General features: G+C 56.5%; 2 protein-coding genes across 3 annotated transcripts in view; both read left to right on the top strand.

Moving 5' to 3' along the window:
- Window positions 1-11022, top strand: part of LOC123625887 (glycolipid transfer protein) — a 28632-nt gene extending 17610 nt beyond the window's left edge. The window contains exon 5 of one of the 2 annotated variants that reach the window (XM_045534587.1): window positions 368-1580. In XM_045534587.1, coding sequence (XP_045390543.1) covers window positions 368-550 — 183 coding nt within the window. In that variant the 3' untranslated portion in view covers window positions 551-1580. Of the gene's footprint in view, window positions 1-367; window positions 1581-10607 lie in introns of those variants that run through there. The other variant, XM_045534588.1, reaches the window with a different exon arrangement.
- Window positions 11023-11508: 486 nt separating this feature from the next.
- The window catches only part of TRPV4 (transient receptor potential cation channel subfamily V member 4), a 37866-nt gene continuing 22812 nt past the window's right edge, over window positions 11509-26562 (top strand). The window contains exon 1 of the mRNA XM_045534589.1: window positions 11509-11569. The gene's annotated coding sequence lies outside the window, so the exon portion shown is untranslated. The remainder of the gene's footprint in view (window positions 11570-26562) is intronic.

Genomic DNA, 26562 nt, shown 5'->3' on the forward strand with positions numbered 1-26562 from the left:
GACCTCCCTAATCCTAATAAAACCTGATTAGGCGGGTGCCATTATTATCCCCATTTTGCAGATGAGGAAACTGAGGCTCAGAGAGGCTAAGTAACTTGCTCAAGGCTCACAGCTAGTCGGCGGCACAAGCTGGAATTTGCACTCAGGTCTGTCTGTCCCCAAAGCTGATGTCCTTCCTGCTGTCCTGCACGGGCGTAGAAGGGGAAACACGTCTTCCTTTTCCTTTTCCTCTCCCTTCCAACGCCGCGAATAGCACAGACCCTGCCCGACACGGACCCTGGGCGTGTCCCCTCCCAGACCCCCGAGTGCTGGCCTGGTGTCTCGGCCCCCGCTAACGCTGTGCCTGCCCCCTGTCACCCGTCTCAAGGCAGCGCTGTACGCAGCCCCCTATAAGTCCGACTTCCTGAAGGCGCTCTCCAAGGGGCAGAACGTGACGGAGGAGGAGTGCCTGGAGAAGATCCGCCTCTTCCTGGTCAACTACACGGCCACCATCGACGTCATCTACGAGATGTACACCAAGATGAACGCCGAGCTCAACTACAAGGTGTAGACGCGCCCAGCTGCCGGCGCAGCCCCCGACACGGGGCCACTTGCAGAAACTCGCGAACCCGAATCACTGTGAATCAAGCCGGTGGGCTGCCCGGGCCCGCGTCCCCTCGAGCTGCCCAGGGTCCTGCTGGGGTCTGCAGGGGATGGCCCTGTTTTTTTAAAAAAGTCCTTTTTGGGGTCTACTCTAACGGAGCAATAAATAACGACCTTCCTTCCAAATCTCCTCTGAATTTCACGGCAGCACGGACTGACTTTATACCTTCATTTCAGTGTGGTAAAAATCCATTAACGTTTCTAATAAATCAAGTCCTAGGGTTTTTTTTTTTTTTTTTGGTTTTGTTTTGTTTTGTTTTGTTTTCTCCAACAAGGAACAGGACTCTGGGGGAATGGTGTCATCCATCTCACTTTAAAAATAAGCACGTGTCCTCCTGGGAATCTCACTGAATGATGTTTGGGGTATTTTACGGACTATGAAGAGTTTGATGTGAAATTATGCAGAGCTCCTATTGTGGGATTTTTTAAAAAAGCAAACTGGTGTGCGCTCTCATGTGGTGTGCACAGCCCGACCTCACCGCAGCGTCATTATAAACCCTGCTCTTTCTGACTGTCTTTTGCCGAACAGTTTTTTTTTTAACAGCCAAAACCAACCAGCAAGCCTTGATGACCAACAGGCGTTTCTTTTAAAGCAATGGGGCACAAACGACTGACCACAGATGACTGTATGTGAATTCTCCTGCATAACTTGTTTTCTTCAGGGACAGCTTTTCCAACCTAAGAAACTACCTACTATGTGCATTCTCTCGAGGGGGAGAGATGAACCTTCCAGTGCTCAGACCCAAGGAAACGCCTCACTGCCTTAACTGTCCTTCCTGGTGTTAAAAAAAGAGCTGTATTTTTTAAAGTTTTGGGGCAAACAGAGCAACCCCAAAAGAATTGATGTGTATGAAAAAAAAAACCCAGTGAGGAACAATTGGTGATTTTTATGCAGAAACTAAATAATCCTTAATAAATAAATCTCTATTTTGGAAACATATCTGTCTGCTGTTTTGGTTCCTGATTTTTTTTTTTTTTTTCCTGCATCAGAGGTTACAGCTGGTGGCCCTTACACACCAAATTCTGCCAAGAACCTGTTTTTCTGGCCTCCATGGTTTTAAAAAATAGAACTGATTGCTACACTGAGAAACTGGGGGATTTCACATAAAAAAATCTAGGGTTTCTAGCTGCTTTTGAAAAACCAGTCTGCCAGCAGGAGCTGAGAGATAACTGTCCCCTTGCCTGGGCAGAGGGAGAGGGATCTGTTTTCCACTTTGCCCCAGTCCTCACCCATCCCTGTTGCCTTCCCAGCCATGTGACCAATGGTTATTTGCACTTTATCAGGGGTTGATATTTTTTCTGATACTAGGGTTAAATGTAGAGGAAAATATTTATTTTACTTTGTTCCTGCTCTACAGAGTATATAGTCTAATGGGCAGGATGGATTAGTAAATCAATAATGCTGATAGCGAGTGTTCAATGCCCAGAGGGGGTCTGGGGCCATAGATGAGAGGTGCTACATCCTGGGATGCATCTTAGGGAGTTAGGGGCTTGCACCGAGCCTGGGTAGGGGTAGGGGGAGCCTAGCAGAGGAGGGGGCAGGGGACACTTCAAGGCATAGGCAAAGACTTGGTGGCTTGGCCCAGAGCAGACTGTGTGTGTGTGACATTGCACTATCAAGAGGTTTGAACTTGACCCTGGAACTTACACCTTCAAGGCTCGTATGCACAATCTAACATATCCACATATGTGCAGATATCCCAGTTTGGAAAGCTCCCTCTGGCACGGCCAAGAGGTTCAAGCCTGAACTAGGTTTTTTCCTGTCTCCAATTTCATTATATTTTCTAATATTGCTGATATTAGGAATGCTACTGTTTTCTCTAAGCTCTAACTGCCTTTTAGGTTTTTTCCTTTGGGTCTCCTACAAATACAAAATTCGGCCAGCAAACTAAAAGAATTCTGTCTCTTCGTTTCACAATGATTTTTCTTTGTGTCTCTAACATAATACGATGGGATTGGGAGGGCAATTCCTTGATGGAAGGGAGAGATTTTCCCAGACCAGCCTCCTTCACTCCTGGGCACCTGCTGGGACCCTGGGAACGATTTGAGTATTTGATCCCAGAGCCAAAAGCCAGCAGTGCATCTATGCCTTCCCATTTCATCCCTGTCCACGTGGGACTGAGTTCTGCCTCCCTGAACACACATTGAGCACCAGCTGTATACCAAGCCCTGCCAAAGTGCTTCACACACATCATTTCACAACCATCTGAGATGTGGGGATTGGAAGCCCCGTTTATCAGGTCAGGAAATTGAACCCCCTGGGGATGTGGTGAAGGGACTCGCTCACGGTGACCCAGTCGGATGTGGGGCACTGGGGTTTCATGTCTTCTGTGCCAGCTGACAGAGCGAGCCTGCCTTCCAGCACCCCTCCTGCCAGGGCGTTCCCACTGACCGGAAACCGCTTCATCTGACCCAGGTCAACCTCATACTGCAGAGAAACCCGAATTAGGCCCTGCATTTGACCAGGGTTCACTCATTCATTCAATTAAAACTAACTAAGTCCATTTTAACACAATATTTCAAACCCGCGAAGTGGATTTGGACAAATCCCTTGGCCTCTCTGAGCCTCAGTTTGCTCGTCTGTACAGTGGGGATACCAGCACTTGCTTGCTCAGCGAGAGTCCACGAAACTGCCCGGGCAGGGGCTTATCTGAGTAATCGCTCAATGGTGACCCAGTTGTCGTCATTTGCAGGAGGTTATAGAAGAACAGAGCAGGGACACCTCCCTTAGGTTTTGTTGGTTGTGTCAACAGAAAAGAAGCCAAACTCTGTAAAATAATTTTAAAGACATTTATTCTGAGCCAAATTTGAGGACCATGACCCGGAGCCACACCCAAGAGGCCTTGAGCAAGTGGACTCGCTGTGGCTGGGTCACAGTTTGGTTTTACACATTTCAGGGAGACAGGGGTTACAGGTAAAGTCATAAATCAATACGTGGGAGGCATACATTGGTTTGGCCCCAAAAGGCGGGCCCTCTCCAAGGGGGTGGCGCTTACAGGTTATAGGTGGGTTTAAAGAGTCTTTGACTTGTAATTGGTTAAAGACACGAAGCTTTGTCTAAAGGCTTGGAATGTTTTAAGGAGCCCAGTTAATCAGAGACGAGCCACAGGTCATAGATTTGCTGTTAAATTGAGGACCTGCAGGTGTGTCTTGCATGCCCTTGGGCCTGTTAGTGGGTTACAAAGGATGTCCCCAAGAAGGGGGGGGGCATGATGAGGCCGGTCTGCCCTCCCTCCTCCCGGCAGGCAATTTAGTTTTAGGATATCCCCTTGGCCAGGAGGGGGTCCATTCAGTCAGCTGGCTGGGGGGAGCCTTAAGATTTAATTTTAGTTCACAGCTGACGGGTTCCGCTGGTCCACGCCGGCCCACCTGCTTCGGGCTCCGCGCCGCGCTGTCTCTGCGCCTGCGCACTGAGCGCCTGCGGCTCCGCGAGCCCGGTAGGTGGCGCTGTCCGCACGGCTACTACCGCCACCGGGCAATTTTGGGGTTCCAACCCGGGCTCTATTTTTGTAGCTGTGTGATCCAGGACAAATCAATTCACCTCCCTGAGCCTTAGTTTCCGCATCTGTCACATGGGGGCAGGAACACCTCTACCTCGCAGGATTACATAAAATAATGTGTGCCAAATGCCTGACACACAGGAGGTATGCAGTAACTGGCTTTTGTTAATACTCTTATTTATTACGACGCTACAGCCCGCCGAGGACTCCTGAAGGGACCACCAGCCTCGATGCAGCTAGTTAAACCATAGCATGGTCGCGGATTCCCTTGTTCTTAAAGATGCAGCAGGGCCCATGGCAACACAGTGACAAGGAACACCTGAGAAAACATCCTACACTCTGGCCACTGTTCCCCACTCTGCCCTGATCCGCTGGGTGACTCTGGGCAAGTCCCCTCTCCCCTCTGAGTCCCAGTTTCCTCATCTTTAGCACTGCAACCAGTCCCCGGTCTTGCATTCGTAACTCCAGAAAAATCAACACGTTGCCTGTGAGATCGATGGGGACCCGATGGGGACCCCACGTGCAAATGCACAGCGCCTGGAGGCTGCTTGCTAAACAGCAGCCTCGGTGACGATTAACCCTTAGTCAGCCCGATCAGGCCCAGAGAGGACTGCCTGGAAGGCAAAGTCATTCAACCGTTTGCTGAGCACCGACTGTGTGCGAGGCCCTGAGCTAGCTTCAGGGGATCCATCATGCAAAAAGAAGCCAGATACGGCCCCCACTCCCCAGGAGGCAGGAGGTCCAGTGGAGGAGACGCACAATAAATCCGGACAGTGAAAGGTGCAGTGAAAGATAACAAACAGGGTGGGGGTGGAAGTGACTGTAGAGCCCTGACTTAGATTGGAGAGGGCGTGGGCAGGGAGGCGCTCTCTGAGAACGTCACATTTGGGCTGAGATCTGAAGGGAGAGAAAGAGAGGCTGGCTACAGCCGGTGCAAAGGCCCTGAGGCAGAAGAGAAAGCTGCGTGCTCTAAGGACAGAGCGAGGCCAAGGTGGGGCCAGACCTTCGAGAGCAAAGATGGGTGACACTGCAGGATAAAACCCGGAGGTGCCGAGGCCAGCATGAGTTTGGTTTTTGTTCTAAGAACAGCAGAAGTCATAAACTCCTGTGAGTAGAGGGTGACAAAGCCCATTTGCAGTTTACAAGCTTTGTAAGCTGTAAGCCAGGATCTCAAGGGGTCCCTTCTGTGGACTCAGAAAAGAGGCTGTCCCCTCTCCTGCCCCAACCCCACCTCTGCCTCTTCCTGGCTTGGAAAAGTGAGCGTGAGCCTTCATCGCACAAAGTAAAACGTACTCTGCTTTGTGGGGGACAGGGGGCGGGGAGGGGGGAGGGTCGTCCCAGGCCTCTGTGAAAGTCACGGGCCCCTCTCCAGAAAACGTTCATTACCGATCCAGGACCTCCATGGACCCCCCAGCTGCCCACCCTGGGACCCCAGCTGGGAAGCCCTGAATTACTCAGGCCCTCCTGGAACCAAGGCCCACATGGCCACCTCCCTCCCTCCCTCCTTGTGCCACAGCCTTCCCATGGAGGCCTTCCTTTTTTTTTTTTTTTTTTTGAGACAGGGTCTCGCTCTGTCACCCAGGCCGCCGTGCAGTGGTGTCATCACAGCTCACTGCAACCTCCAACTGCTGGGCTCAGGCGATCCTCCCGCCTCAGCCTCTCAAGTGCTGGGACTACAGGCAGGTGCCACCACAACTGGCTAATTTTTCTATTTTTTGTAGAGACGGGGTCTCGCTGTGTTGCCCAGGCTGGTCTCAAACTCTTGACCTCAAGCGACCCTCCTGCCTCGGCCTCCCAGAGTGCTGGGATTACAGGCGTGAGCCACCGCGCCCAGCTAGACGCCATCTTTGAAGTGCCGGTGGCCAGCTGTGGCTCGGCCACACCCGGGGGCCACCATGCCCGCTGCCCAGAGGCATGGATCGCAGCCAGGGGCTGAGCAGCCGAGAGTGGCTGTGCCCATGGCAACGGTCACCTGAGGAGAAGGGCTTCCTCCCCACCTGGCCTCAGGTTTCTGCCCCAGGGAGAATTCCAGAAGAGCCTCATTGAAGGTCCCTGGCTGGGTGGGGCCTCCAGTGTCTGGGATCACGGCCAGCTATTTACAGGACCAAAGTGGACAGACTCACTAATTGTCCCCAGCCTCTTTGTACCCTGTCTCCATGGTGTCTCGGCACATGTAGGGAGCTGTGATTTCACCAGGAGCCTGCTGTCCACTCGGGTCGGCTCCCAGAGGAAGACCATCAGCCCCTGCCTCCTCCTGGCTGTGTGGCCCCGGGCAGGTTCCTTCACCTCTCTGGGCGTGCTCCCTCTCTGTAGCTCGGAGGAATTCATGAAGGCAAAGCCCTACACAAAGCCTGGCACACAGCAAGGCTTTGTGCAGGCCTTGGCACCTCTAGGTTTCGTCCCCCAGTGTCATCCCCCCTGCCCTCCTTGCTCTGGCCACCTTGGCCTAGCTCTGTCCTTAGAGCACGCTGCTTTCTCTCCTGCCCCAGGGCCTTTGCACTGGCTGTAGTCAGCCTCTCTTTCTCCTAAATGCACATGTGCTAGCCATGGTGCTTCCCCGCCCTTTCCCCTGCAATTATTTCTTCTGTTTTTCCTTCTCTTCATCATGACTTGAGCCCATCCCTGGCACCTACTGCGGAAAGAGCACATAAGGCCAACCACAATGTCTCACCCACCTCCCCCACTCCCCCAGTCCCCGATCTTTCCGGGTGGCTGTGAGCAGGGACTCTTCCCGCACACAGGGTGGAGGCAGGTGGTTGCACAGTGGCTGGAGGTGCGATTGGAATTCAGATGATCCTGGGTTCGAATCCTGACTGCACCACCAGCAGGAACCTCCTTGTACAAAAGGCTTTCACTATGTAGGGCCTCAGTTTGTCCATCCGCAAAAAGGGCAGGAGAATGTGAAAGCGGAGGGAGGAGGGGATGAGATGCTGGTGTGTGAGGAGCCTAGAGGCCAGGGTCTGCAGGGACCCTCATGGTGGCTTTGGTTGCATCCATAACTCAGAGGCTCACTCCAGGCCCCCAGGGACCTGGACATCAATTCCTGGTCTAAGCCGAGCTCTGGAGCTGTGGGGCCACCAGCCAGACTTGGGGATGCCCATAAAAGAGAAGGAGGGGAGAGATAGCAGGGGGCTGGGGGGAGGAGAAGAAAGAAGTTTCTGCCCAGGGAATGAACAGGCGAGCTGTGCTTGCTGTCTTCTGGACTCAGCAGTTCTCATCCATAAAATGGGCACGATTAAATGGGGGATGCTAATGGCAGCTTCTCAAGATTACTGGCAAGGAAGATGTTACGTAACAATAAGGCAGAGCATTGGGTAAACTTGGGCAGGCTTGGGTGGGAGGGGACGGGAGCTAGTCTTGGCAGGGGAAGCACGGTGACATTACGGGACTGTTCAGGCCCTGCCCAGCCCTCAGAAGCACCACGGGGTTTTATCTTCTTGACCCAGCAAAGTAGGAGAGGTTACTGCCCCCATTTGACAGATGAGGGGAGCGAGGCTCAGAGAGGCAAGGTCACCTGCCTGAGGTCACACAGCGTAGAACTGTGGTAGAGCCACATCTGGATCCTTTGGAGCCCAGAGACCATCTTCTTCTTGTTTTTTTAAAAAAAATCTTTTATAACGGCTTTATTGAGATACCCACATATCATGCAACTCACCCATTCATAGTGTGCTATTCGATAGTTTCTACTAGTTACAGATAGGAGCAACCCTCATCACAATCGACTTTAGAACATTTTTGTTACCCTAAAAAGAAACCCCACTGCCTTCAGCTGTCATCCCTGGTCCCTCAAATCCTCCCCTCCCCCAGCCCCAGGGAACCACTTTCTGTCTCTATAGATTTGCCTCTTCTGGCCATGTCATATAAACGGAATCACGTAATATGTGGCCTGTTAACATGTGGCTTCTTTCATCTGGCATAGTGTTTCCAAGGTTCATGCATGTGGTAGCATGTTATCAGTATGTCATTCCTTTTTATTGTCCAATAATATTCCGTTGTATGGATATACCATGTTTTATTTCTCCATTCGGCATTTGAGTCGTCCCCATCTTTTGGCTATTATGAATAACGCTGCTACGAACGTTCATGTACAAATTTTTACACGGACGCGTTTTCATTTCTCTTGGCTGTATTCCTAGGGGTGGCATTGCTGGTCATACAGTAACTGTACGTGTAACAAACATTTGGAGGAGCTGCCAGAGTGTTTTCAACCATTTTACACTCACACCAGCCGAGCATGAGGGTTCCAGAGTCCCCACATCCTCACCCACACGTATTCTAATCTGTCTTTTTGAGATCATGTTCTTACCGGCCATGTTGCACCGTAGAATCTGCTGGGCTCGGATTCAAATCCCACCACCTGTGGGATCTCAGACAAGTGGCACCTGGGTATCCTTTTCTATAAAATGGTATAAGAATCCCTCCCTCCCTTCCAGCCTTGCAGGAAATGAAACGGGTTGGTGGCAGCGTCAGGGCTATGCCAACTGTAAAGCGAGGTGCACGTTGTCTTTTTCTTTTTTTTTTTTATAACTGGTCGCCCCAGGTGGAAAGTCCCTGAGATCCCGGCCCAGATGGCTCTTCTAATCTTTCCCCAGCACCTAGCACTGGGGCTGGCATACAGTAGGCACTTAATAAGTGCAGACCCTTGGCTGCTGCCCAGGGACCTCCCTCAGGGGACGTGGCCGAGCCCACCTGGTGCCATCCGGAGCTGCACGTGGAGTGCAGGGCTGGGCCCCACCTGTACCTTCCACGTGACTCTCGGCTGGGGCTGAGGGCCTGGAAAGTTTTTCCGTCCCTAAGAAGGAAAGTTCTTCCTGTCTGTCAAGGGCAGAGGCTGGGAGTTTTCAGCAAAATAACGGCAGTCACATCCTAGTCGCGGCCCTTGTTCATATTTAGTAAAACCAGCACGTGTTCGCTGGGTGCCCAGAACTCAGCACCCCACTTTCTCTCCCTACCCACCCCCTTGCCGTGTGAGGCAGATCTCCAGTGCTTCCCATCAACCAGTATTTTTTCCCCGTTTTTTTCTTTTTTACTGAGGCAAAATATGCATAAAATTGACCACATTAAGCATTTTTCAGTGCATAGTTCAGGGGTGCTAAGTACATTCATATGGTCATGTGACTGTCGCCAGCATCCATCTCTAGAACTTTGCAGCTTGCAAAACTGAAACTCTATGCATACTCAATAAACAAAAACTCTCCATTCTTCCCCCTCCCCCACTCCATCACCGGTATTTTTAAAGCACCAACTAAGTGCCCAGTGCCAACCCTGCGGCTGTGAACAAGACAGACAGGGTCCCCTGCTTCATGGAAACCGATACTCATTTTTCAGATGAGGAAACTGAGGCACTGCAGGGGGAGGCTCTTGCCCACAGCTGCCACCTAATCAGTGACAGGGCAGGGTTTGAACCCAGGTGTCTGGTGTAGAGGCCGCGCTCCGGCCTCCTAACCTGAGTCAGCTGCCTGCACCGGGGTCTCAGTTGCCCAGTCTGAGAAATGGGAGTCAGAAAAGGGCTGGGTTAGGGACACTGATGCTGAGGGCTCATGCCACCTTCCCCCCAGCCTCGGAGAAGAGCAAGTCACCATCCCTGTCCCCTCTCCTCCATTCCTGAACTTCCTTGTCGCTGGAATCAGCCTTGTCACTTTCTTTTCATTGGAGAGGGGCCTTTCTGCAGAAATGGGTCCCACACTAGTTACGCCCACCGCTCCTCCGCCCCCCAGCCTGGCCCGGCCCAGGCCCAGGAAGGCCCCCGGCAGATAGCTTGCTGTCAGGGAGGCCGAGGGGCCTGTGTTTACATTCCTCACCCCTGCGATAGCTGCCTGTTTGCTCTGCTAGACACCGGGGGACACGCAGACTTCCCCACCCCCACCCCCACCCCCCACCATGGAAGGAGCAGTTTTTCAGCGGCCACACTCCTCTCCAAGTCTCAGTTTCCCATCTGGAAAATGGGCCCAGCAATCCCTACCTCACAGCCTGGTTGAGAGACAGGTCTACCGCTGCCGTCCCCAACCCCCAGGGCTGAGGACCACCTGTTAGGGACCTGGCTAGAGCTCTGCCCCTCCAACTCCTTCCATGGAAAAATTGTCTTCCCTGAAACTTAGGAAGGGAAGGGACGCACAGCAGGAGGTGAGTGAAGCTTCATCAGTAATTACAGCCGCTCCCCTCCCCCATGCCCCCACCCCTTCTCATGCCCACCCTCCACCCTCCCCATGGAAAAATTGTCTTCCATGTAACTGGTCCCTGGTGTCAAAAAGGTTGGGGACCGCTGGTTTACGGGACAATCCCACCCTCCCCGCACCCCCCACCCCACGCTCAGTGAGTTAATGATCAAGGTTGGTTTCACTGTAAATGTTTCACACTGGTGGTTTGAACACATCACTCCTGTTCAGGGTTTTTGTTTTGTTTTGTTTTGTTTGCTGGTGTTTGTTTTTCCTCTCTCTCTAACACTTCTAAAATTTCACTTTCCAGCTGCTGAACCTCAGAGGAGATGTTATTTGCAAGCCAGGGGGAAGGATCTACCCCACAGTCTTGCCGACAGGAGTCAGCTCAATTTAGTGAAAACCATAATGATGAAAACGGCTGAAACGTTCCCTGGGTTCTTCATTGTGACTGTGAGATGGGGATTTTCTACGCCCCACTCTACAGCAGGGACACTGAGCCACGGAGGCGAAGGGTGCTGCCTAGGGCCGCTGGGCTGGTGAGCCACACAGCCGAGGTTTGGGCCCGCTAGGCTTTCCAACCCGCCCTGGTGGAAGTGAGCTGCCCGTCCTGGGAGGTATGCAAGTGAACCCAGCGCTGGGTAGAGGACTTGGATACGTGTTGGGGCTCACCTTCGTCGTCCAATAAGAAATCGCCTACTCCGTGCCAGGCTCCGTTGTAAGCGCTGGTTAAAGATGAAGAAGAAAAGCTCACATTTATTTTCTCCTCAATTATCACTGTCTGTAACTCAGGTGCCTCCCCTGTTGGACCGAGTGCAGGGATCGAGGGCAAATCCGTCCCTGAGCGAATTGTCTGCTGAATGAATGAGTGAATGAATGAACGAACGAACGAACGAATGCGAGGAGGAACCAGCCGGGATGCCCATTCAGGGTGGCCCGAAATCACTGCAAGACCGAGCCAGAGCCGGTTCCGACCAGAGCCCGCTCTAACAAGCGCCTGCCGCTCCACCCGCGGACTGTGACGCCCATTTTCCAGGTGGGGAAACTGAGGCACGCGCCCCCCCCCGCCCCCCGCCTCCCGCGCAGGGGCGGCCGGCCCGGGGGCGGGGCCGCCCCTTCCACCCCCCGCGCCGGCCGGGTGGGCGTGGTGCGGCCGGGGGCGGCGCGCGGCGGCTGGAACTCGAGCCCGGGGAGGAGGGACGCGGCGGCGGCGGGCAGGCGCCGGGCGGGCCGGCCGGGATTCAGGAAGCGCCGGCGGCCGCCGTCCCGGAGGTGAGTGGGGCCGGGGTCCCGGGGAGCGGCTCAGCCGAGGTCCCCTCGCGCCCCTGAGGACGTCTCCCGGGCCCGTCCGGCCCCGGAGGGTCCCGAGGCTCCGAGTCCCGGCCAGGGGCGCGGGAGGCGCAGGCGGGGGTCGCGAGTCCGCTGGCGCAGGCGGCTCCGCTGGGCGCGCTCGGGCGGCCGCCGGCTCTCCGGGCCTCGGTTTGACCACCTGTGGAATGGGCGCCCACGGGGGTCCTGCGGCAGCGGCAGGTCTGGGGAAGGAAGGTCTCCGGCTCCTTGAGACCCCAAGCCGGGGAACCGAAGGCCAGGCGGCCTTGAGCCCACCTTGGGGGGGGGCATCCCATCTTGGAGGGCTGGAAAGAGGGACGCGGGCGCTGAGATTTGCCCTTGGCCTCTGAGCAAGCTGGAGGGGATTGGGAGTCTAGAGCTTCCAAAGGCCACCCTTGGTTACTGAGTCCCAGAGAAATAGCTGCCTTTTCCTCCAAGAGACAGGAAAAGCCTTAACCTCCAGTTCCGCCCTGAACCCCCTGGGAGGTCCCTGAGGACAGAGAGACCTCCCACGCTGCGCACTTGCCTGGAAGTACCAGCCACAGACTGTTCTTTGGGCTGCCTGTTGCCCAGCCCAGCCCAGCCCCAGCCGGTCCCTCTGACTGTCCTTTCCATTTTGCAGATGGGGAAACTGAGGCTTGGGTTGGGGATGTGGCCAAGTGTTATTTAAACCCGATGGCTGGCGGGCTCCAAAGCCCTCCCCCCAGCACACCAGGTGGCCTGTCCCCAGGCCCAGGCCAGCTCTGCACTCAGGGCCTGCAACCCAGGGGGTGCCTGGGAAGTGGCAGGGAGGGGTGGGCCTGGTGGCTGTTCTGACTCAGTTTCCAAAACAAGGGCCTCTGTCGGGGGAAGGGGGGGTGTGAACCCCTGAAGTTCTAAGCAGGGTCCGCGTGTGCTTTGTTCTGGGGCGCTACGCACTAGAGGACTTTAGCTGTGCCACGCTGGCCGGGGGCAAGGGCAGAGGGGGTACTCGGGGACTGTCTATGAGGAGGGGGACGAGGTGGTCTCTCTAGGGAACCGGGTAGAAGCGTCAGGCCCGGGTCACCTGTGAGGTTAAGAGCAGCCCTGTGTGGGGCTCTCGGTGTGCTCTGCCATCCCCTAGCGTGTGACCTTGGGCCGGTCCCTTAGCTGTCTGAGCCGTGTCCTCCCATCTGTAATACGGGGGTAGCATGAGGGCAGACCCCCTGGGCTGTCATGAGGCCTGATGACCTTCGGTGAGCCTGGCCCAGGCAGCGGTAGCTATGATTGTTGTCGTGGCTGTCGTTGCCCCAGACATTTTCGAAATGGAACAGGGTGAGAAAAGGCGATTGGCCGTTTCCACAGCATTTCTCTAATTCGTGCAGTTGGAAGCTCGGTGGGAAAGGCGGGGACCCCTGCTTCCCCCCGCGATTGGTGAATGGCCGGGAGATGGGGCTCCCAAGCACGGGTGGCAGGTGGCAGTCATAGTTCCATCTGCTTTACTTTGCAAAACCAAGGCGGGTTGTTGGAAAGTGGAGGTTACCAGGGCACGGTCGCCCCAGAAGAGAGAGCGTGAGGCCCCCTGGGATGGATGGGTTACACGAGCTCCTGCCGACATGCCTGGGGTTCCTCGGGGCGGAATCCGGGCACCTCGTGTCCGGGGAAGGGGCTGCGGCGGCTGCTCCGTCTCATCTGGTGCAGGCAGAGCTCGGCCACTTTCCCCCCAGCGAACGCCCCCCGGGAAGCTCACCTGTGCCAGCTCTGGCTGATCGCTGGAGCATCGAGATGCCTTGGCTCCCCCGCCCCGTAGCCCGAGGGTTGTGACTCCAGACAGCAGAGGGACGGAGGAGGGTGGCCCTCCCTGAGACCGGGATCGTCTCTCATGCAGCTGTGGCCTTTGGCTGGGGGCAGCATCCCCGCCTGGCCCGCGGGCACCTAGCAAGGTGTGCACGGGTATGGTGGATGCTTGGTGACTCCGTGCTGGTGAATGAAGGGGGCGGCAGATCCAGGAAGGGTGGACTTGACCAAGCCGGTGTTTGAGCCGCGCCTTGAAGAATAAATGCACAAGTAGCGAAAGGGGCATTCGGGTAAAGGGAATGGCACCGGCGAAGACACGACTTTTCCGTGTTACCAGGTGGGCAAGCCTGGGCTCTGCAGAGCGGCCGAGAAACCGTTCTGTCTGTCTGGGGCGTGTGACGTGAACAGGAAGGGCAAGGAATCAGACAGGCAGAGGCTAAGTGGGACCCAGAAACCCTGAAAGTCCAGGCTGGGAGGGATGTGGTTGTTTGCGTGTTCTAGAAAGTTCCTCTGGCTGCAGAGTGGGAAGATTGGAGCGGACCAGACGGGGAGGCTGGTCCCAAAGCTGGGGAAGTCGTCTGGGCCCCGGGGTGGGGAGTGAAAGGACGTGTAGAGTCGGCCTCACTGCCTGGCACATAGTAGGTGCTCAGTTAATATCTCCTGCGCGGTTGACTGAGCGAATGCTTTTGAGAGGGCTTGCGTTCTTTGACCTCCTTTGTCTGTTCCTACAGGGATGGGGTCCCCGTGAAGTGGGCATCTGTGCCCCTCATAGGTCACTGACCCTGCTGTCTGCCTCAGTTTCCCCCTCATCAATTCTGGGAAAGACACTCCAGTCCCTTGTCCAAATTATAGGGACCCGGGTAACAGCTCCTTTTCTTGTCGCCGATAGGGTCTGGAGAGCCGAGGAAACATTTCTTTCATGCCAGCGGCCCTCTGGCACGCTCCGCATCACCAATTTGGAGCGGAATTCACCTGTTAAAGATTAATTCAGGTCTCTTGAGATGCTTGTGGTCCTGGGCGCTGCTGCAGGCTCTGAACTCTCGGTGCAAGGTTCTGTCTGGCTTCAGCCAGGCCTGGGCTGCATTCACAGCTATTGCGGGGCTGGCAAGCATTTATCGAGGACTTACTGTGTGCCAGGCACTCTCAGTGCATTTGGATACAAAATGATTATTGTACCCATTTCTCGGAGGGCGGAACTGAGGTCTGGAGGGCGAAGTCGCTTGCCTAGGGTCTCTCAGCTGGGAAAGGGCAGAGCTGGGAGCTGAATCCCATTTGTCCTTTTCCAAAATTCATGCCCTTAACTTTCAAGGTGGCCTGTCCCTGGTTGTCTGGCCCCTCCCTGGGGTGCCCAGAGTCACAGGGAAGAGGCCCTGCAGTATAGAGATAAGAACCTGAATCGCTCAGACAGGCCTGGGCTTAAACCCTAGGCCCACTGCTCCCTTCTGGGGGAGCTTAGAGAAGTCATCTGGCCCCTCTGAGCCTCAGTTTCCTCATCTGTCAAAGGGGCTCCCAGTTCCCACTTTGCAAGGACGATCCAAGGCACAAATGGGGCTCTGAAGCCAAGCTCTTGTCATCCAGTGTCAGCCTCCCTCGCCCCCCTGCCTGTGCCAGGGCATGTTTTCCCCCAGGCCGTGCTCTGAGAGCCCCTCCGTGCCAGGTGGGTGGGCGGGAGGTAGTGAGGGCAGAGCTGGGCTTGCATTTGGACAAAGGTTGCTGCCTTTTCAGCTGCAAAATATTTATGGGCATTGACTGAGTGCCAAGAGCCGTCAACATTTCCTACTTTCCTGATTTGATGCTTAGAAACTAGGGCCAGGGCCCAACCGCCCGGCTTCAAATCCCAGCCTCTGATAAGCTGCCTTACTCCTTTGGCCTTGGTTTACTCATCTGTGCAATGGGGATAATGACAGTGCCTGCCCTGCTGGGTGGTTGTGGACAGTCTTCAGCACAACATGGATTGCTTAGTTTAAAACCAAAACTGTCAGCGGACGGTCACTTCAGAGGTGTCGCAGCCTCACCCCCACTGGAGGTGGGCAGGGGCGGGAATGCTGAGCCCCATTTTACAGATGAGGAAACAGAGAGAAGCCACTTACCAGCTGACTCGTGGCAGAGCAGGACCTGGAAGCCAGATCTGAGTGACTCTGGTCCCCGAAAAGCTCAGTGGCCGGCGTAGCTTCCTACCTGGGAAGTGACTCTGGACTCACCCATCTTGGAGTCTGACCCACCTCAGTGCACCTCCCAGCTCTGCCACTCGCTGCTCTGTGACCTCAGGAAGTGGCTTAACCTCTCTGATCCTGGGGCTGCCACCTGGGGTTTGCTGGAGGTCAGAGCTCTGCCAGCTCGAGGGGGATTTGGGTCACTCTGCCTCTCCCGCCCTGGCCTGGACTTCCCCTGCCGTGGGTGCCCTTGGGTCCCGCGAGTGGTACCCAGGACAGGAGGAATGAGGAAGGGAGATGACCGTCACTGTCACTGTGACTCCGACTTCCTTCTGTCCCCTGAGCCTCTTGCCGACTGCTACCTTCCCCTTCCTGCCCGAGCCTTGGCTGCCGCTGGCGGGTGACCGCACCTCCCCGAGCGTGTGTCCTCATCGGTAAGGGAGGAGATCACACGAGATCACGCCAGGCCCCCGCGGGTCTCCCGATGAGGTCAGGGCGCTGGAAAGGCCACGGGGGGCGGGGAGGGCTCAGGGGGCAGACAGGCGGGCCGTTGAGCCGACGGGAATATTCTTATTTTTCTTTGGGTGGTGAGTAAGAGCTGCCCCTCCCGCCCACCGCCCTGCCCGTCCCCTGCACAAAGGGCCCCTCAGTCTCACCGGTCGCCTGTTTGTCCCTGAGGGTGGAGTGGCCTGGGTTCCACCCGCTGGACTAGGACAGCTGACCACCTTCTGAGCTCCTCCAGGGGTGTGTGTGTGTGCGTGTGCGTGTGCGTGTGTGTGTGTGTGCGTGTGTGTGTGTATGTGTGTGTGCGTGTGTGTGCGTGTGCGTGTGTGCATGTGTGTGTGTGCGCGTGTGTGCGTGTGTGTGTGCGTGTGCGTGCGTGCGTGCATGCATGTGTGCACACGCGTGTATGGAGGGTGGGCCCAGCGGGCTCTCGGGCAACCCCAGCAGGCGAGGGTGGGACGGTGGGCATGGAACTGGCTGACCTCAGGCGGGGACCCATCAGCCTGGTTCACTCCTGCCTCCCCTGGGCACAGAGGATGGGCTCAGGAATACCCGTGGATAGAGGGAAGGAAGGAAGAAGGGAATGAATGAATGAATGAATGAATGAATGAATGATTAGACAGACAGACCAGCAAGGCAGAGACATCGGAAGAAACCACCTGCTCAGATACAGGCTCTAGCTCTGAAACCTAGTGGGCTTGGGCAAGTCCTGGCCTGTCCTGGTCGTGCCGAGCCTCAGTTTCCTCATCTGCAAAATGGGCTCAGGATAGGCATCACCCTCTGGGAGGTGTTGCGTCTCATAGGTCAGAGAGCCCTGTACGCAGTAGGTGCTCAGTAAACTACCTGTTAAAGGAAAAGAGGAAAGAAGTTAGTTGGGCAGAGGTTCAGCTTTGGAGACCTGTCTGCCCCGGGGACAGTGACTAAGCTTGTCTCTGAGGCCTTTCGTCTGCATTCATTCACTCAGCAAATACATCTTGAGCAGCTACTGTGTGCCAGGCCCTGTTCTAAGCATCAGGGACTCAGCAGTGACCAGAACAGAAGAGAGTCCCTGCCCTCCTAGGGCTTTCGTCCGGGTGACCTCATTCCACACGCAGTGCTTTGAGGCTCTGACACCCACAGTGACCAAGCAACCCGCGGTGGGTGCTGGGATCAGCTCCCTTTTAGAGGGGAGGAAGTGGAGGCCCAGAGAGGTCAAGTGATACACCTGGGGTCACACAGCTAGTAAGTGGCAAAGCCAAGATTCAAACTCCAAGCCTGTCTGCCTGCAGCCTCCCAGCTCGTCCCCACAGTGCCACCCTGCCCTGCTGAGTTCAAGGGGCACGGCGTTCAGAAGGGTGACCCCGGGAGAGGGCTTTGTAGACCCAAATGGATGAGCTCAAATGGATTTAAAAGCAGACAGTTGGAACCCTAGCCACATTCCCTTCCTGTTGAGTTGTGACCTCAGCTGGGCCTCTTGGTCTCTCTGGCCTCAGTTTGCTCCTCTGTGAAATGGGGCTAACCGCAAAGCCTACCTCAAACGAGAGATCAATGTGAAAGTCCTCAGCATGTGGCAGGTGTTGGATAGATGGCACCCTTACTTCCTTTCTCCCAGGACTCAGTTTATTCATCTGGGAATGGGGAAAATACCGCCTAACTTCTGGCATTATTATTTGGATCAAAAAGAGGTAGAAGGTTCTGTGTTAAGTGTACCAATGAGGAGAGGTCCCTGCTGATGGTGGGGTTTCAGGCATGAGCTGTAGCCGTAATTCCAAGCAGTTACCCCGGAGACAGGGGCCTTGGCATAGGCTGGTGGGAGGCGAGCTAGGGCAGGGAGAGGAACTCAAACTGGTTTTCTGCTGCCTCGGGCTCCCTTCTCTGACTCCCGCCCAGTGCATTCATCATGGGTGTCTGCCCCCTCCGTGGATTTGGCAGACTCGGGACTTTTGCTCCTAGGAACGGGGAGGAGGAATGTATGCATGGATGGGTGGGTGTCCCGTCCCCTCAGGGCCTCAGTCTCCCCGCCGGAAAATGGAGCAGATCCGGCCCTGGCAGCCGTCCAGAGATGATGAGAGGTGGAAGCGAGGCGGTGAGGAAACCTTTTCCGAAGGCGAGGTCCCTGCAGAGTCATGGGCCCTGGCCTTGGAGCCCGGAAGTCTGGGTTCCAGCACCTGCTCTGTCCTGACCTCTGGGGGCCCCATCTTCCCCTGCTCCATGGAGGGATTGTTAACGACAGTAACAGTGCCATTTATTGAGCACTTACTATGTGCCAGGCACTGTGCTGAACTCTCGAATTATCACATTTCATCCTCACAACAGCCCTTTGGGGTAGGAGCTGTTATTGTATTTTTTAATTTAAAAAGCATAAGGCTGGGCGTGGTGGCTCACTGCTGTAATCCCAGCACTTTGAGAGGCTGAGGCAGGAGTTTGAGGCCAGCCTGGGCAACGTAGTGAGATGCTGTCTCTTATAAAAAATCAAAAAAAATTAGCTGGGCGTGGTGGCACGTGCCTATAGTCCCAGCTACTTGAGAGGCTGAGGGAAGAGGTTCGCTTGAGCCTGGGAGTTTGAGGCTGCAGTGAGCTATGATCACACTCCTGTATTCCAGCCTGAACAACAAGCAAGATCCTGTCTCTAAAAAAATAAAAAAAATAGAAAATCAATAAAGCATGAATATATAGTACACTAAATAATTATGGACCAAACAGGCGAACCCCTCCCAGGTGGTAGTAATTGTTACCCCCATTTCACAGATGAGGAAACTGAGGCCCAGAGAGGAGAAGTGACTTGCTCACGACCCTACAGCCAGCGAGTGGCAGGTGGGGAGTAGAACATAGATGGGGTGATGTCCCAGAACTACAAAATCCTCGCTGGGGCTCTCTGGAGCTGTGACTGTCCTCTAGGAGAGGGCCTGGCCCAGGGAGAAGGAGGTCCCAAGGTTTTGAGGCCCTCCCTTCTCCCGGGCTGGAGCTGGGTAGCACTGTGCTCCGGGCGGGGCTGAGTCCGAGAGGGTGGACTCTGGGGGCTGTGCTCTCCTGGGAGGGAGGGGAAGTGAGGGGAGAGTCCCTGGAGCCTCCTGGGACAGGGACTTCATATCCCTGTTGCTCCTACCGGGTTCCAGACCCCGTGCTAAACCCTGCATGTGTGTTTAACTTTGATGACATCCCCATGCTGCAACCAGGAAACTGAGGCTCAGGGAGGGAGGCGACTTGTCCAATGTCACCAAGCCTGGAGGGGTTATTGAGCTGTAATTTACATGCCACACAACGCAGCTTTCTGGAATGTACCGTTCAGTGGTTTCCTGGCGGACTCAGGGTTGTACAGACATCGCCACCGTCTGATTCATATTCATCGCCCTGAAAGGGAACCTCATACCCGTTAGCAGTCACCACGCTCCTCCTGCGACAACTCATCTGCTTTCTGTCTCTGTGGATCTGCCTGTTCTGGGCATTTCCTATAAATGGAGTCCTACAACATGTGGCCTTTTGTGTCTGCATGGTGCGTGCTCTTAAGCCACGCTGCCTCCCGGTGGCTCCCGCCCCAGGGCTGGGGACCCTTGGAACTGAGTCAGTCCCCGTGGAAGCTCAGAGCGGTGCCTGTGTGCCCGGTGGGCGTCCCTCCAGCCACGGGCTTGCAGAATGACTGAGTGACTGCGGTGGCCATGCCGGGGCCCGGTGAGTCACCCCAGCCCTGCCCTGCCTCGGTGATGTGAGCATGAGGGGTCACCCTCGGCAGGACACTGGGGCTCTGTCTGCCCCGGACAGGCAGCCACTGTGCGGCAAACAGGAAGCGGGCTGGGCCGAGACCTGCTAGGTAAATACGGGCCGGCCAGGGAAGGTGCTGGGCATGGCGTGATGTCCCCTGCTGCCGCCTGCCAGGGGCCTGGGAGCCGTGGGTAGCCTGGCAGGCGGCAGGTTTCGCCAAGCCAAGGCGCTGAGCTCCCAGCCAGCTGCGCCCAGCGGCTGCTCCGCGGTGGCTGCCAGAGGCCACCTCCCGGGCTGCGGATCCAGCCACTCAGTCACAGGCCTCCCCTGGTCCTCGCTTGTTTTGTTCGTCCATCCCCTGATGACACTAGTAATACACAGATGATGATGATGATGATGATGCCAGCAGCGGCCACCCCTTACTGAGTGCACGCTCCGTGCCGGGTGCTGGGCTCAGCGTTTTGCACTTTCTCTCATTTAACCCTCACGGCAGTGCCCTGGGGTAGGTGCTACAACCGTTGCCATTTGACAGGTGAGGAAACTGAGGCACAGGAAGGCCAGGGGGTGACTTGCCCAAGGTCACACAGCTGGCGAATTGGCGGTCCGTCTCCAAGGATGGCAGTCCCCGCTCTCCCCTTCCCCCGTGCCATTTTGCTCCCAGCCCCTCCTCCCACACGTCCCTCCCAGGGTCCCCTCGTCCTCGCAAGGTGCCCATCAGCGGCACAGGTCCTGGGGACATGCAGGTTCTAATGCGGCCTCCCCCTCTCTGCAACAGGGCAGCCCCAGCTGGGTGACTTTGCTTCTCTGAGCCTCAGTTTCCTCTTCTGGAAGGTGGGGGTTGGATGCATCTGGTACTTTCTCTCCAGCACCGGCAAACCTCGGGGTCCTTGTCCTCCCAGTCCCTTCCCCGCCCACTTGGCCCCTCCAGGAGTGACCTGGAATGGCCAGCACTTGCCATTGCACTCATTCGGGAGTCCGGCAGGAAGTGGGGCCCACGGGTTGGCCACGGAGCCCTGGGAGCGGGGAGGGCGCACACTGGGCCTATCTGGGAGCCCCACACCTCCCCCGTGGGCTGCCTCCTCCAGTCTGCACCCCCCACCGGCCCAGCACCCCTCTTTCCCCCCTTCCTGCCTTTCCTCTTCCTCCATGCACCCCGCGCTTCCCCGTCACACCTTCGTCCTCGCTGCCTCCTCTGTCCTCTCTCTGGTTCCAAATCGCCCCTGTCCTCGCAGCCTGTCCCTGTCCCTTCGAGATTCATGCCGCTTCCCCCCACCCCCGTCTGCACCCTCCCAGAACTTAACAGGTCCTTGGTCTTATAGTCTAAGAAAAATATCCACTGGTGTCCCTTTCTGGCTCTGCACGATGCTAACTGCTGGGGACGCGGGGACACAAAGTAGTCCCTGCCTCAATGAACTCAAATTGTATAGGGAAGAAAGGAGACGAATAAAAGAATAAGTAAATGTCACAGTTTCACCACTGAGAGTGACAAAAAGGGAGACACACGTGGCTCTGAGAGCCAACAGCGAGGCAGCTGGTTTGGACGCGGGGGTCGGGAAGGCTCTCAGGGACGTGCCATGTAGGATGAGACCTGGGGGGAAGGGGACAGCCAGGGAAGGAAGGGCTCTGCGGGCAGAGGGGACAGCCGTCTGTCCTGCCTCCTAGCCTGCGGGTTCTCTGGGGTTCCACTCGTCTGTCTGCCTCCGCGCCCTGCAAACAGGTGGCACTCAACCGATGCCTGTTGGAGTGAATTCATCCCAGAACGGAGGGACCGCGAGAAAGCAGCTCCCCGCAATCCTCCCCCTGGGGCAGAGCAGCCCTGCACGCCCAAACTTGTCCCCGGGATTAAGCCGCTTTCCTTGGTCACGTAATCAGGAGGACGGGATTTGATAAATGTGCCAGGGTTTCCATGAGGTCAGGCAAAGCCTCGGGTGACCTCGAGGAGGGGCCCTGCTTCTTCCCTTCCCGAGTGGGGGTAGGGGGTGGAGCCCGAGACCTCCCCCTCCGTCGCATCCGGGATTCCAGAGAGAAGACACCTGTCGTGCCGCTGGCAGTTTATGGGGGCCTTGCTCTGTGCCAGGCGTTTGCCTCAACTGACACACTCACGACACTCCTATGAAGAGCTCAGGCGCAGGCGAGGCAGGTGAAGCTCAGAGAGGCCGAGTAACTTGCTCAAGCTCACCCAGCTGATGAGCTGGGGGCCTGGGACCAGCCCCCTGGCGTGTCTGAAGTCAAGTTCACCCTTTTTCTAGCCCTGCTGGTTCTGGGGGCCGTGAGCACAGAAGGCAGGACCTTTGGCTGTGTCCCCAGAAGCCTGGGGCCTGTGTGCAGGGCAGAGAGGAAGGCTTGGTGACCCTGGCTCAGCCCTGTCTGTGTCTCTGGACCCTACTGAGGACCCCCACACCCCTCACTCGGCCACGCCTGAGCCCTTCTGGTCTACATGGGTTTTTTTGTTTGTTTGTTTATTTTGTTTTGTTTTGTTTTGTTTTGAGACAGAGTCTCACTCTGTTGCCCAGGCTAGAGTGCCCTGGCGTCAGCCTAGCTCACAGCAACCTCAAACTCCTGGGGTCAAGCGATCCTCCTGCCTCAGCCTCCCAAGTAGCTGGGACTACAGGCATGCGCCACCATGCCCGGCTAGTTTTTCTATATATATTTTTAGTTGTCCAGATAATTTCTTTCTATTTTTAGTAGAGACGGGGTCTCGCTCTTGCTCAGGCTGGTCTCGAACTCCTGACCTCGAGCGATCCGCCCGCCTCGGCCTCCCAGAGTGCTAGGATTACAGGCGTGAGCCACCGCGCCCGGCCTACATGGGTCTTTATACCACTGGACGTGCCCTGCTCCTTGGTTCGTGTCGTCTATACTGTTGCCCCACGGGAAGGCCGGCCCCGGAGGGTGTTTATCCATTTTGTCCACGTGTGTCCGCAGTACCTAGCACGGTGCCTGGCACGCAGCGGGCACTCAGTGAGCACTGGTGGAATGAATGAGTAGATGACTACTTTCTACTCTGCCCCTCGGGCCCCAAGATCCAGCTCCGTCTTGTCCCCACCCTCCCACAGCCACGGTCTGTGTGTGGACCGCAGCCTGGTGTGTTTATATATATTCAAAAGCAGTTTTGGAGGCTTAAAAACGTTTGAAAACCGCTGCTTCGAGTGAGCGCAGCTGCGAAGCTGTTCCTGTGTGGGGACGTTCACACTCATGCGTGAGCATCCTTGGTTGCCCCCCTGAGGTCGCCTGGTGCCAGCCGGGAGCTGCCCGCCACTGGGGCACTCGCGTGGTAGGAGGGTCCCCACGCCTGCTCGCGGTGGGCACGGCACGTGCACACGCACGCACGGAGAAAGGCAGGAGGAAACGTATACAGCAGGCACACACTCGCGGAGCCCCATGTGGACTCACCCAGGCTCTCAGCCGCCCTCTCCCCACCTGCGCCCCGCCCCCCTCCTAAGCCTGGCATGAGTTTGGAATGTGTAATAGCAGCCTTCGGGGCAAATTAGAACAGGGAGGGAACTCTGTCCCCGACCGCAGAGAACAGGGCAGTGTGTTCAGACGGGATCGCCACAGGGCGGCAGAGCTGGCTGTGCGTGTGCGTGTGTGCATGTGTGTGCACGTGTGTGTGCACGTGTGCGCATGTGTGTGTGCGCGTGGGTGTGCATGTGTGTGTGTGCATGTGTGTGCGTGGGTGTACATGCAAGCTGGTGTGTGCACACTCCTGGGTGGTGTGATGTGGAAGGAGCCCGGGCTTAGGAGTCCAGAGACTTCCTTCAAGGCCATTGGCTCCCTGGGTGGGCCTCTCGGAGCCTCAGTTTCCTCGGCTGTAAAATGGGAGCAGTAGCCTCGCTTTGCCCACCACGTTCCTGGGGCTTAAATCGGGGACAGGCTGGGAGGGGCCTGGCGGGTTTTACCGTGGCTGTAGGATGCCGGGCTGCAGTCCTGCCACGCGTGTACATGTGGCAGGGGTGGGGGAGTGGGAGGACAGCAAAGTCAGGACCACGTCATGGTGGCGGTGATGGTTAAACGTGACAAGAACCAATATTTACCAAGTGTGTATTGGGTGCCCAGGGGACACGTGACCTGCCATATCTCCCAGAGGCCCTACGAGGTAGGGGCTATTATCACAGCCCCCATTTTACAGGCCGAGAGATTAGGATGGGTTGGTAGTAACAATTTTTACCTCCCAGCGTGGTTGTGAAGCTTGAACGAGGGCTTGGCGCGGGACATGTCACCCGGAACATGCGCAGTCAACAGCCCAGGTAGCCTGGGCTCTGCAGCCGACTGCCCGAATTTGAATCCTGCCTCTGTCACTAACCTGTTGTGTGACCTCAGCCAAGTCACTTACCCTCTCTGAGCCTCAGTTTCCTCATCTGTAAAATGGGCATGATAGCATTACCCACCTCCAGGACAGGGTTTCTCAACTTCAGCCTTATTGCCATTTCGGGCTGGGTCATTCTTTGTGGTGTGGGGCTGTCCTGTGCCTTGTAGGATGTTTAGTGGCATCCCCTGGCCTTGACCGACTAGGTGCCAGCAGCTCTGTCTCTTCCCCAAGCAGTTGTGACAACCAAACATGTTATCAGCTGTCAGATGTCCCTGGGGGGCCGGAACCAGCCCCGTTGAGAACCCCTGGCTAGAGTCCCCGTGAGGACTGGACGAGCAAGCGTGTGCAAAGCACTGAGCCCCGTGCCTGGCACAGCACGAGCTACACGGTCCTGGTGATTATGGCGACTTACTTCATGATTATTATTTTATCCTCATTAGAATGCTAACCACAATCACCATGTGACTTGCTCAAGGCTACGCAGCAGCCAGTGAGATTGCAAGTGGCTGAGAGGAGATTTGAACCCGGGCCTGGCTGACTCCAGGCCCTGCCCTTTTGGGGCCCCCCAAACCTGGGATGCCGTCCAGGTGGGGGTTCCTTAGGAGAGGAGGTGCAGGTGTGGTGGGAGGGACTGGAGGGACCTCCCCGCTTCCTTCTCTGGCCTTGGGAGCCCCCTGAGGTGGGGGGTGTTCCCCTAGGCCCTGAGTGATGTGCCCGTCGTCTCTTCTCCCCCGGCCTTAGGGTCCCCAGTGGGGCGAACAGGCTGTGCTGGGAGAATCTAGCCTCTCCCTCTACGCCTGGGCCCCTACGGTTACAGCCCCCGCCTCAACATGCCCCCAATCCTGCAGAGCAAAGCCCAAATTCACATGGCAGCCACACGCGGCCAAAGGATCCAGGTTTCCATCTCCTACCTGGCAGGTGGACGGGACCTGATGTCCCCAGAGGTCCCACTAGGTGCTTGCACTGAGTGGTTGCCTCGCATACCTGAGGACCCTAGGAGGCGGCGTGCTCACCCCAGTGTTGCAGGTGGGAAAAACAAGGTCCGGAGAGAAGTGATTTGCACAAGCTCACGCCGCCGCTAGTGACCAGGGCCAAGAGAGGAAGCGGGTCTGTCTGATTTCAGAAGCTGTGCTCCTGGCCCTTCCTCCCTCCCTGGGCTGTGATAACTGACAGCCCCCAGGCCAATCCCAGGGGCAGCCCTGGATGTGTCTGGCCTGCAGCCTGATGGAGAAGCTACTGCAATTGCACCCATTTTACAGATGAGGAAACGGAGGCTCGGGGAGCTCGAGTGACTTGGCTAAGGTCACGCTACAGGTAAATAGCAGAGCTGGGATTAGAACCCAGGCCTGAAGGCCTCCAAAGGCCAGGCTCTCCCTCCCCGCTGGTGTCCAGAGGGGACCCAGCCCCTGGCAGGAGCTCCGATCCTCTGAGTGTCCTGTGGCACCTGCCAAGGGAGGCCTCTTGCGGTGTCCCTGCCTGTCTGGTCCAAGCCTTCCCTCCTGGCGGCCACAGAACAAACAAGGTGGGAACCAGTTTATTTGTTCTGCTACATATGTGTCAGGCAGGGAGGGGGACACACACAAGAGAGGGCTTTTCAGAGGTGCCCGGCCTCCCGGGGGGGCTGGTCAGAGTTCCAGGAAACTCGCCGTCGGTGCCCAGCCCCGCCCGGCTGGCAGTGTGCCACGGAGGGCAGGGTGCTGGGCCAGCCGGCGGGGCCGTGCCCCTCCCGTGCCCCTGCTCCTGGCTAAGCCTGGTGCCCGGGAGCCGGAGAGACCTGCCTCAAGTCCAGCTCTGCTCCCCACAAGCTGTGTGACTGCCCCTCCTGAAGCCCAGTTTCCTCACCTGAGAAACGGGAACCGGTGACACTTTTGGCATAAGCTTGTCTGTTCGAGTGGCCCCCGCCTAGGTGCCAGGGACTTCGGGGTGAGCAAGACAGATGCATTTGCTACCTCCTGGTGTCCTGGCGCTCACAGCCTGGGAATTATCTCTCTCGAGAACAACTAGGATAAAAGCTCCCAGGAAGGCAGCGTGGAGCCCGACAGCGAGTGTAGGAGGGTCAGGGAGGGCTTCCCGGAGGAAGGGACAATTGAGCCGGCACAAGGTGGGTAGGAGTTAACCAGGCAAAGACGGGAGGGAAGGGACCAGCACGTTGCACTGGGGAGCAGAGTTTGTGCGCTGTGGGAAGTCCACTAAAGTCCTGGAGCCTCAGTTTCCTGTTCTGTAAAATGGGGGTCATACCAATGGTGTTAGATGAGGAAATTGAGGACTACGGGCCCACGGAGTAGGTTCACGTGTGTGTCTGACCACCTCCTGTGCCCGGAGCACACAGTCAATGGTTCTGCTTCGGTAGGTGCTTACTGTGTGCCAGGCGCTGCATGGTCCACGGGAATGCGTGTTCTCTGCTAGTTTTCCCCATGAGGCTTAGACATCCCCATTTTACAGATGGGGTAACTGAGGCTGTGAAATGTTGACTTGGCCAACGTCATGCAGTGGCTAAGTGTGGAGCCTGGATTTGAACCCTGCTCTGTGGGGCTCCGAAG

The sequence above is a fragment of the Lemur catta genome, chromosome 21 (genome assembly GCF_020740605.2).
Source record: "Lemur catta isolate mLemCat1 chromosome 21, mLemCat1.pri, whole genome shotgun sequence".
Taxonomy (NCBI): domain Eukaryota; kingdom Metazoa; phylum Chordata; class Mammalia; order Primates; family Lemuridae; genus Lemur; species Lemur catta.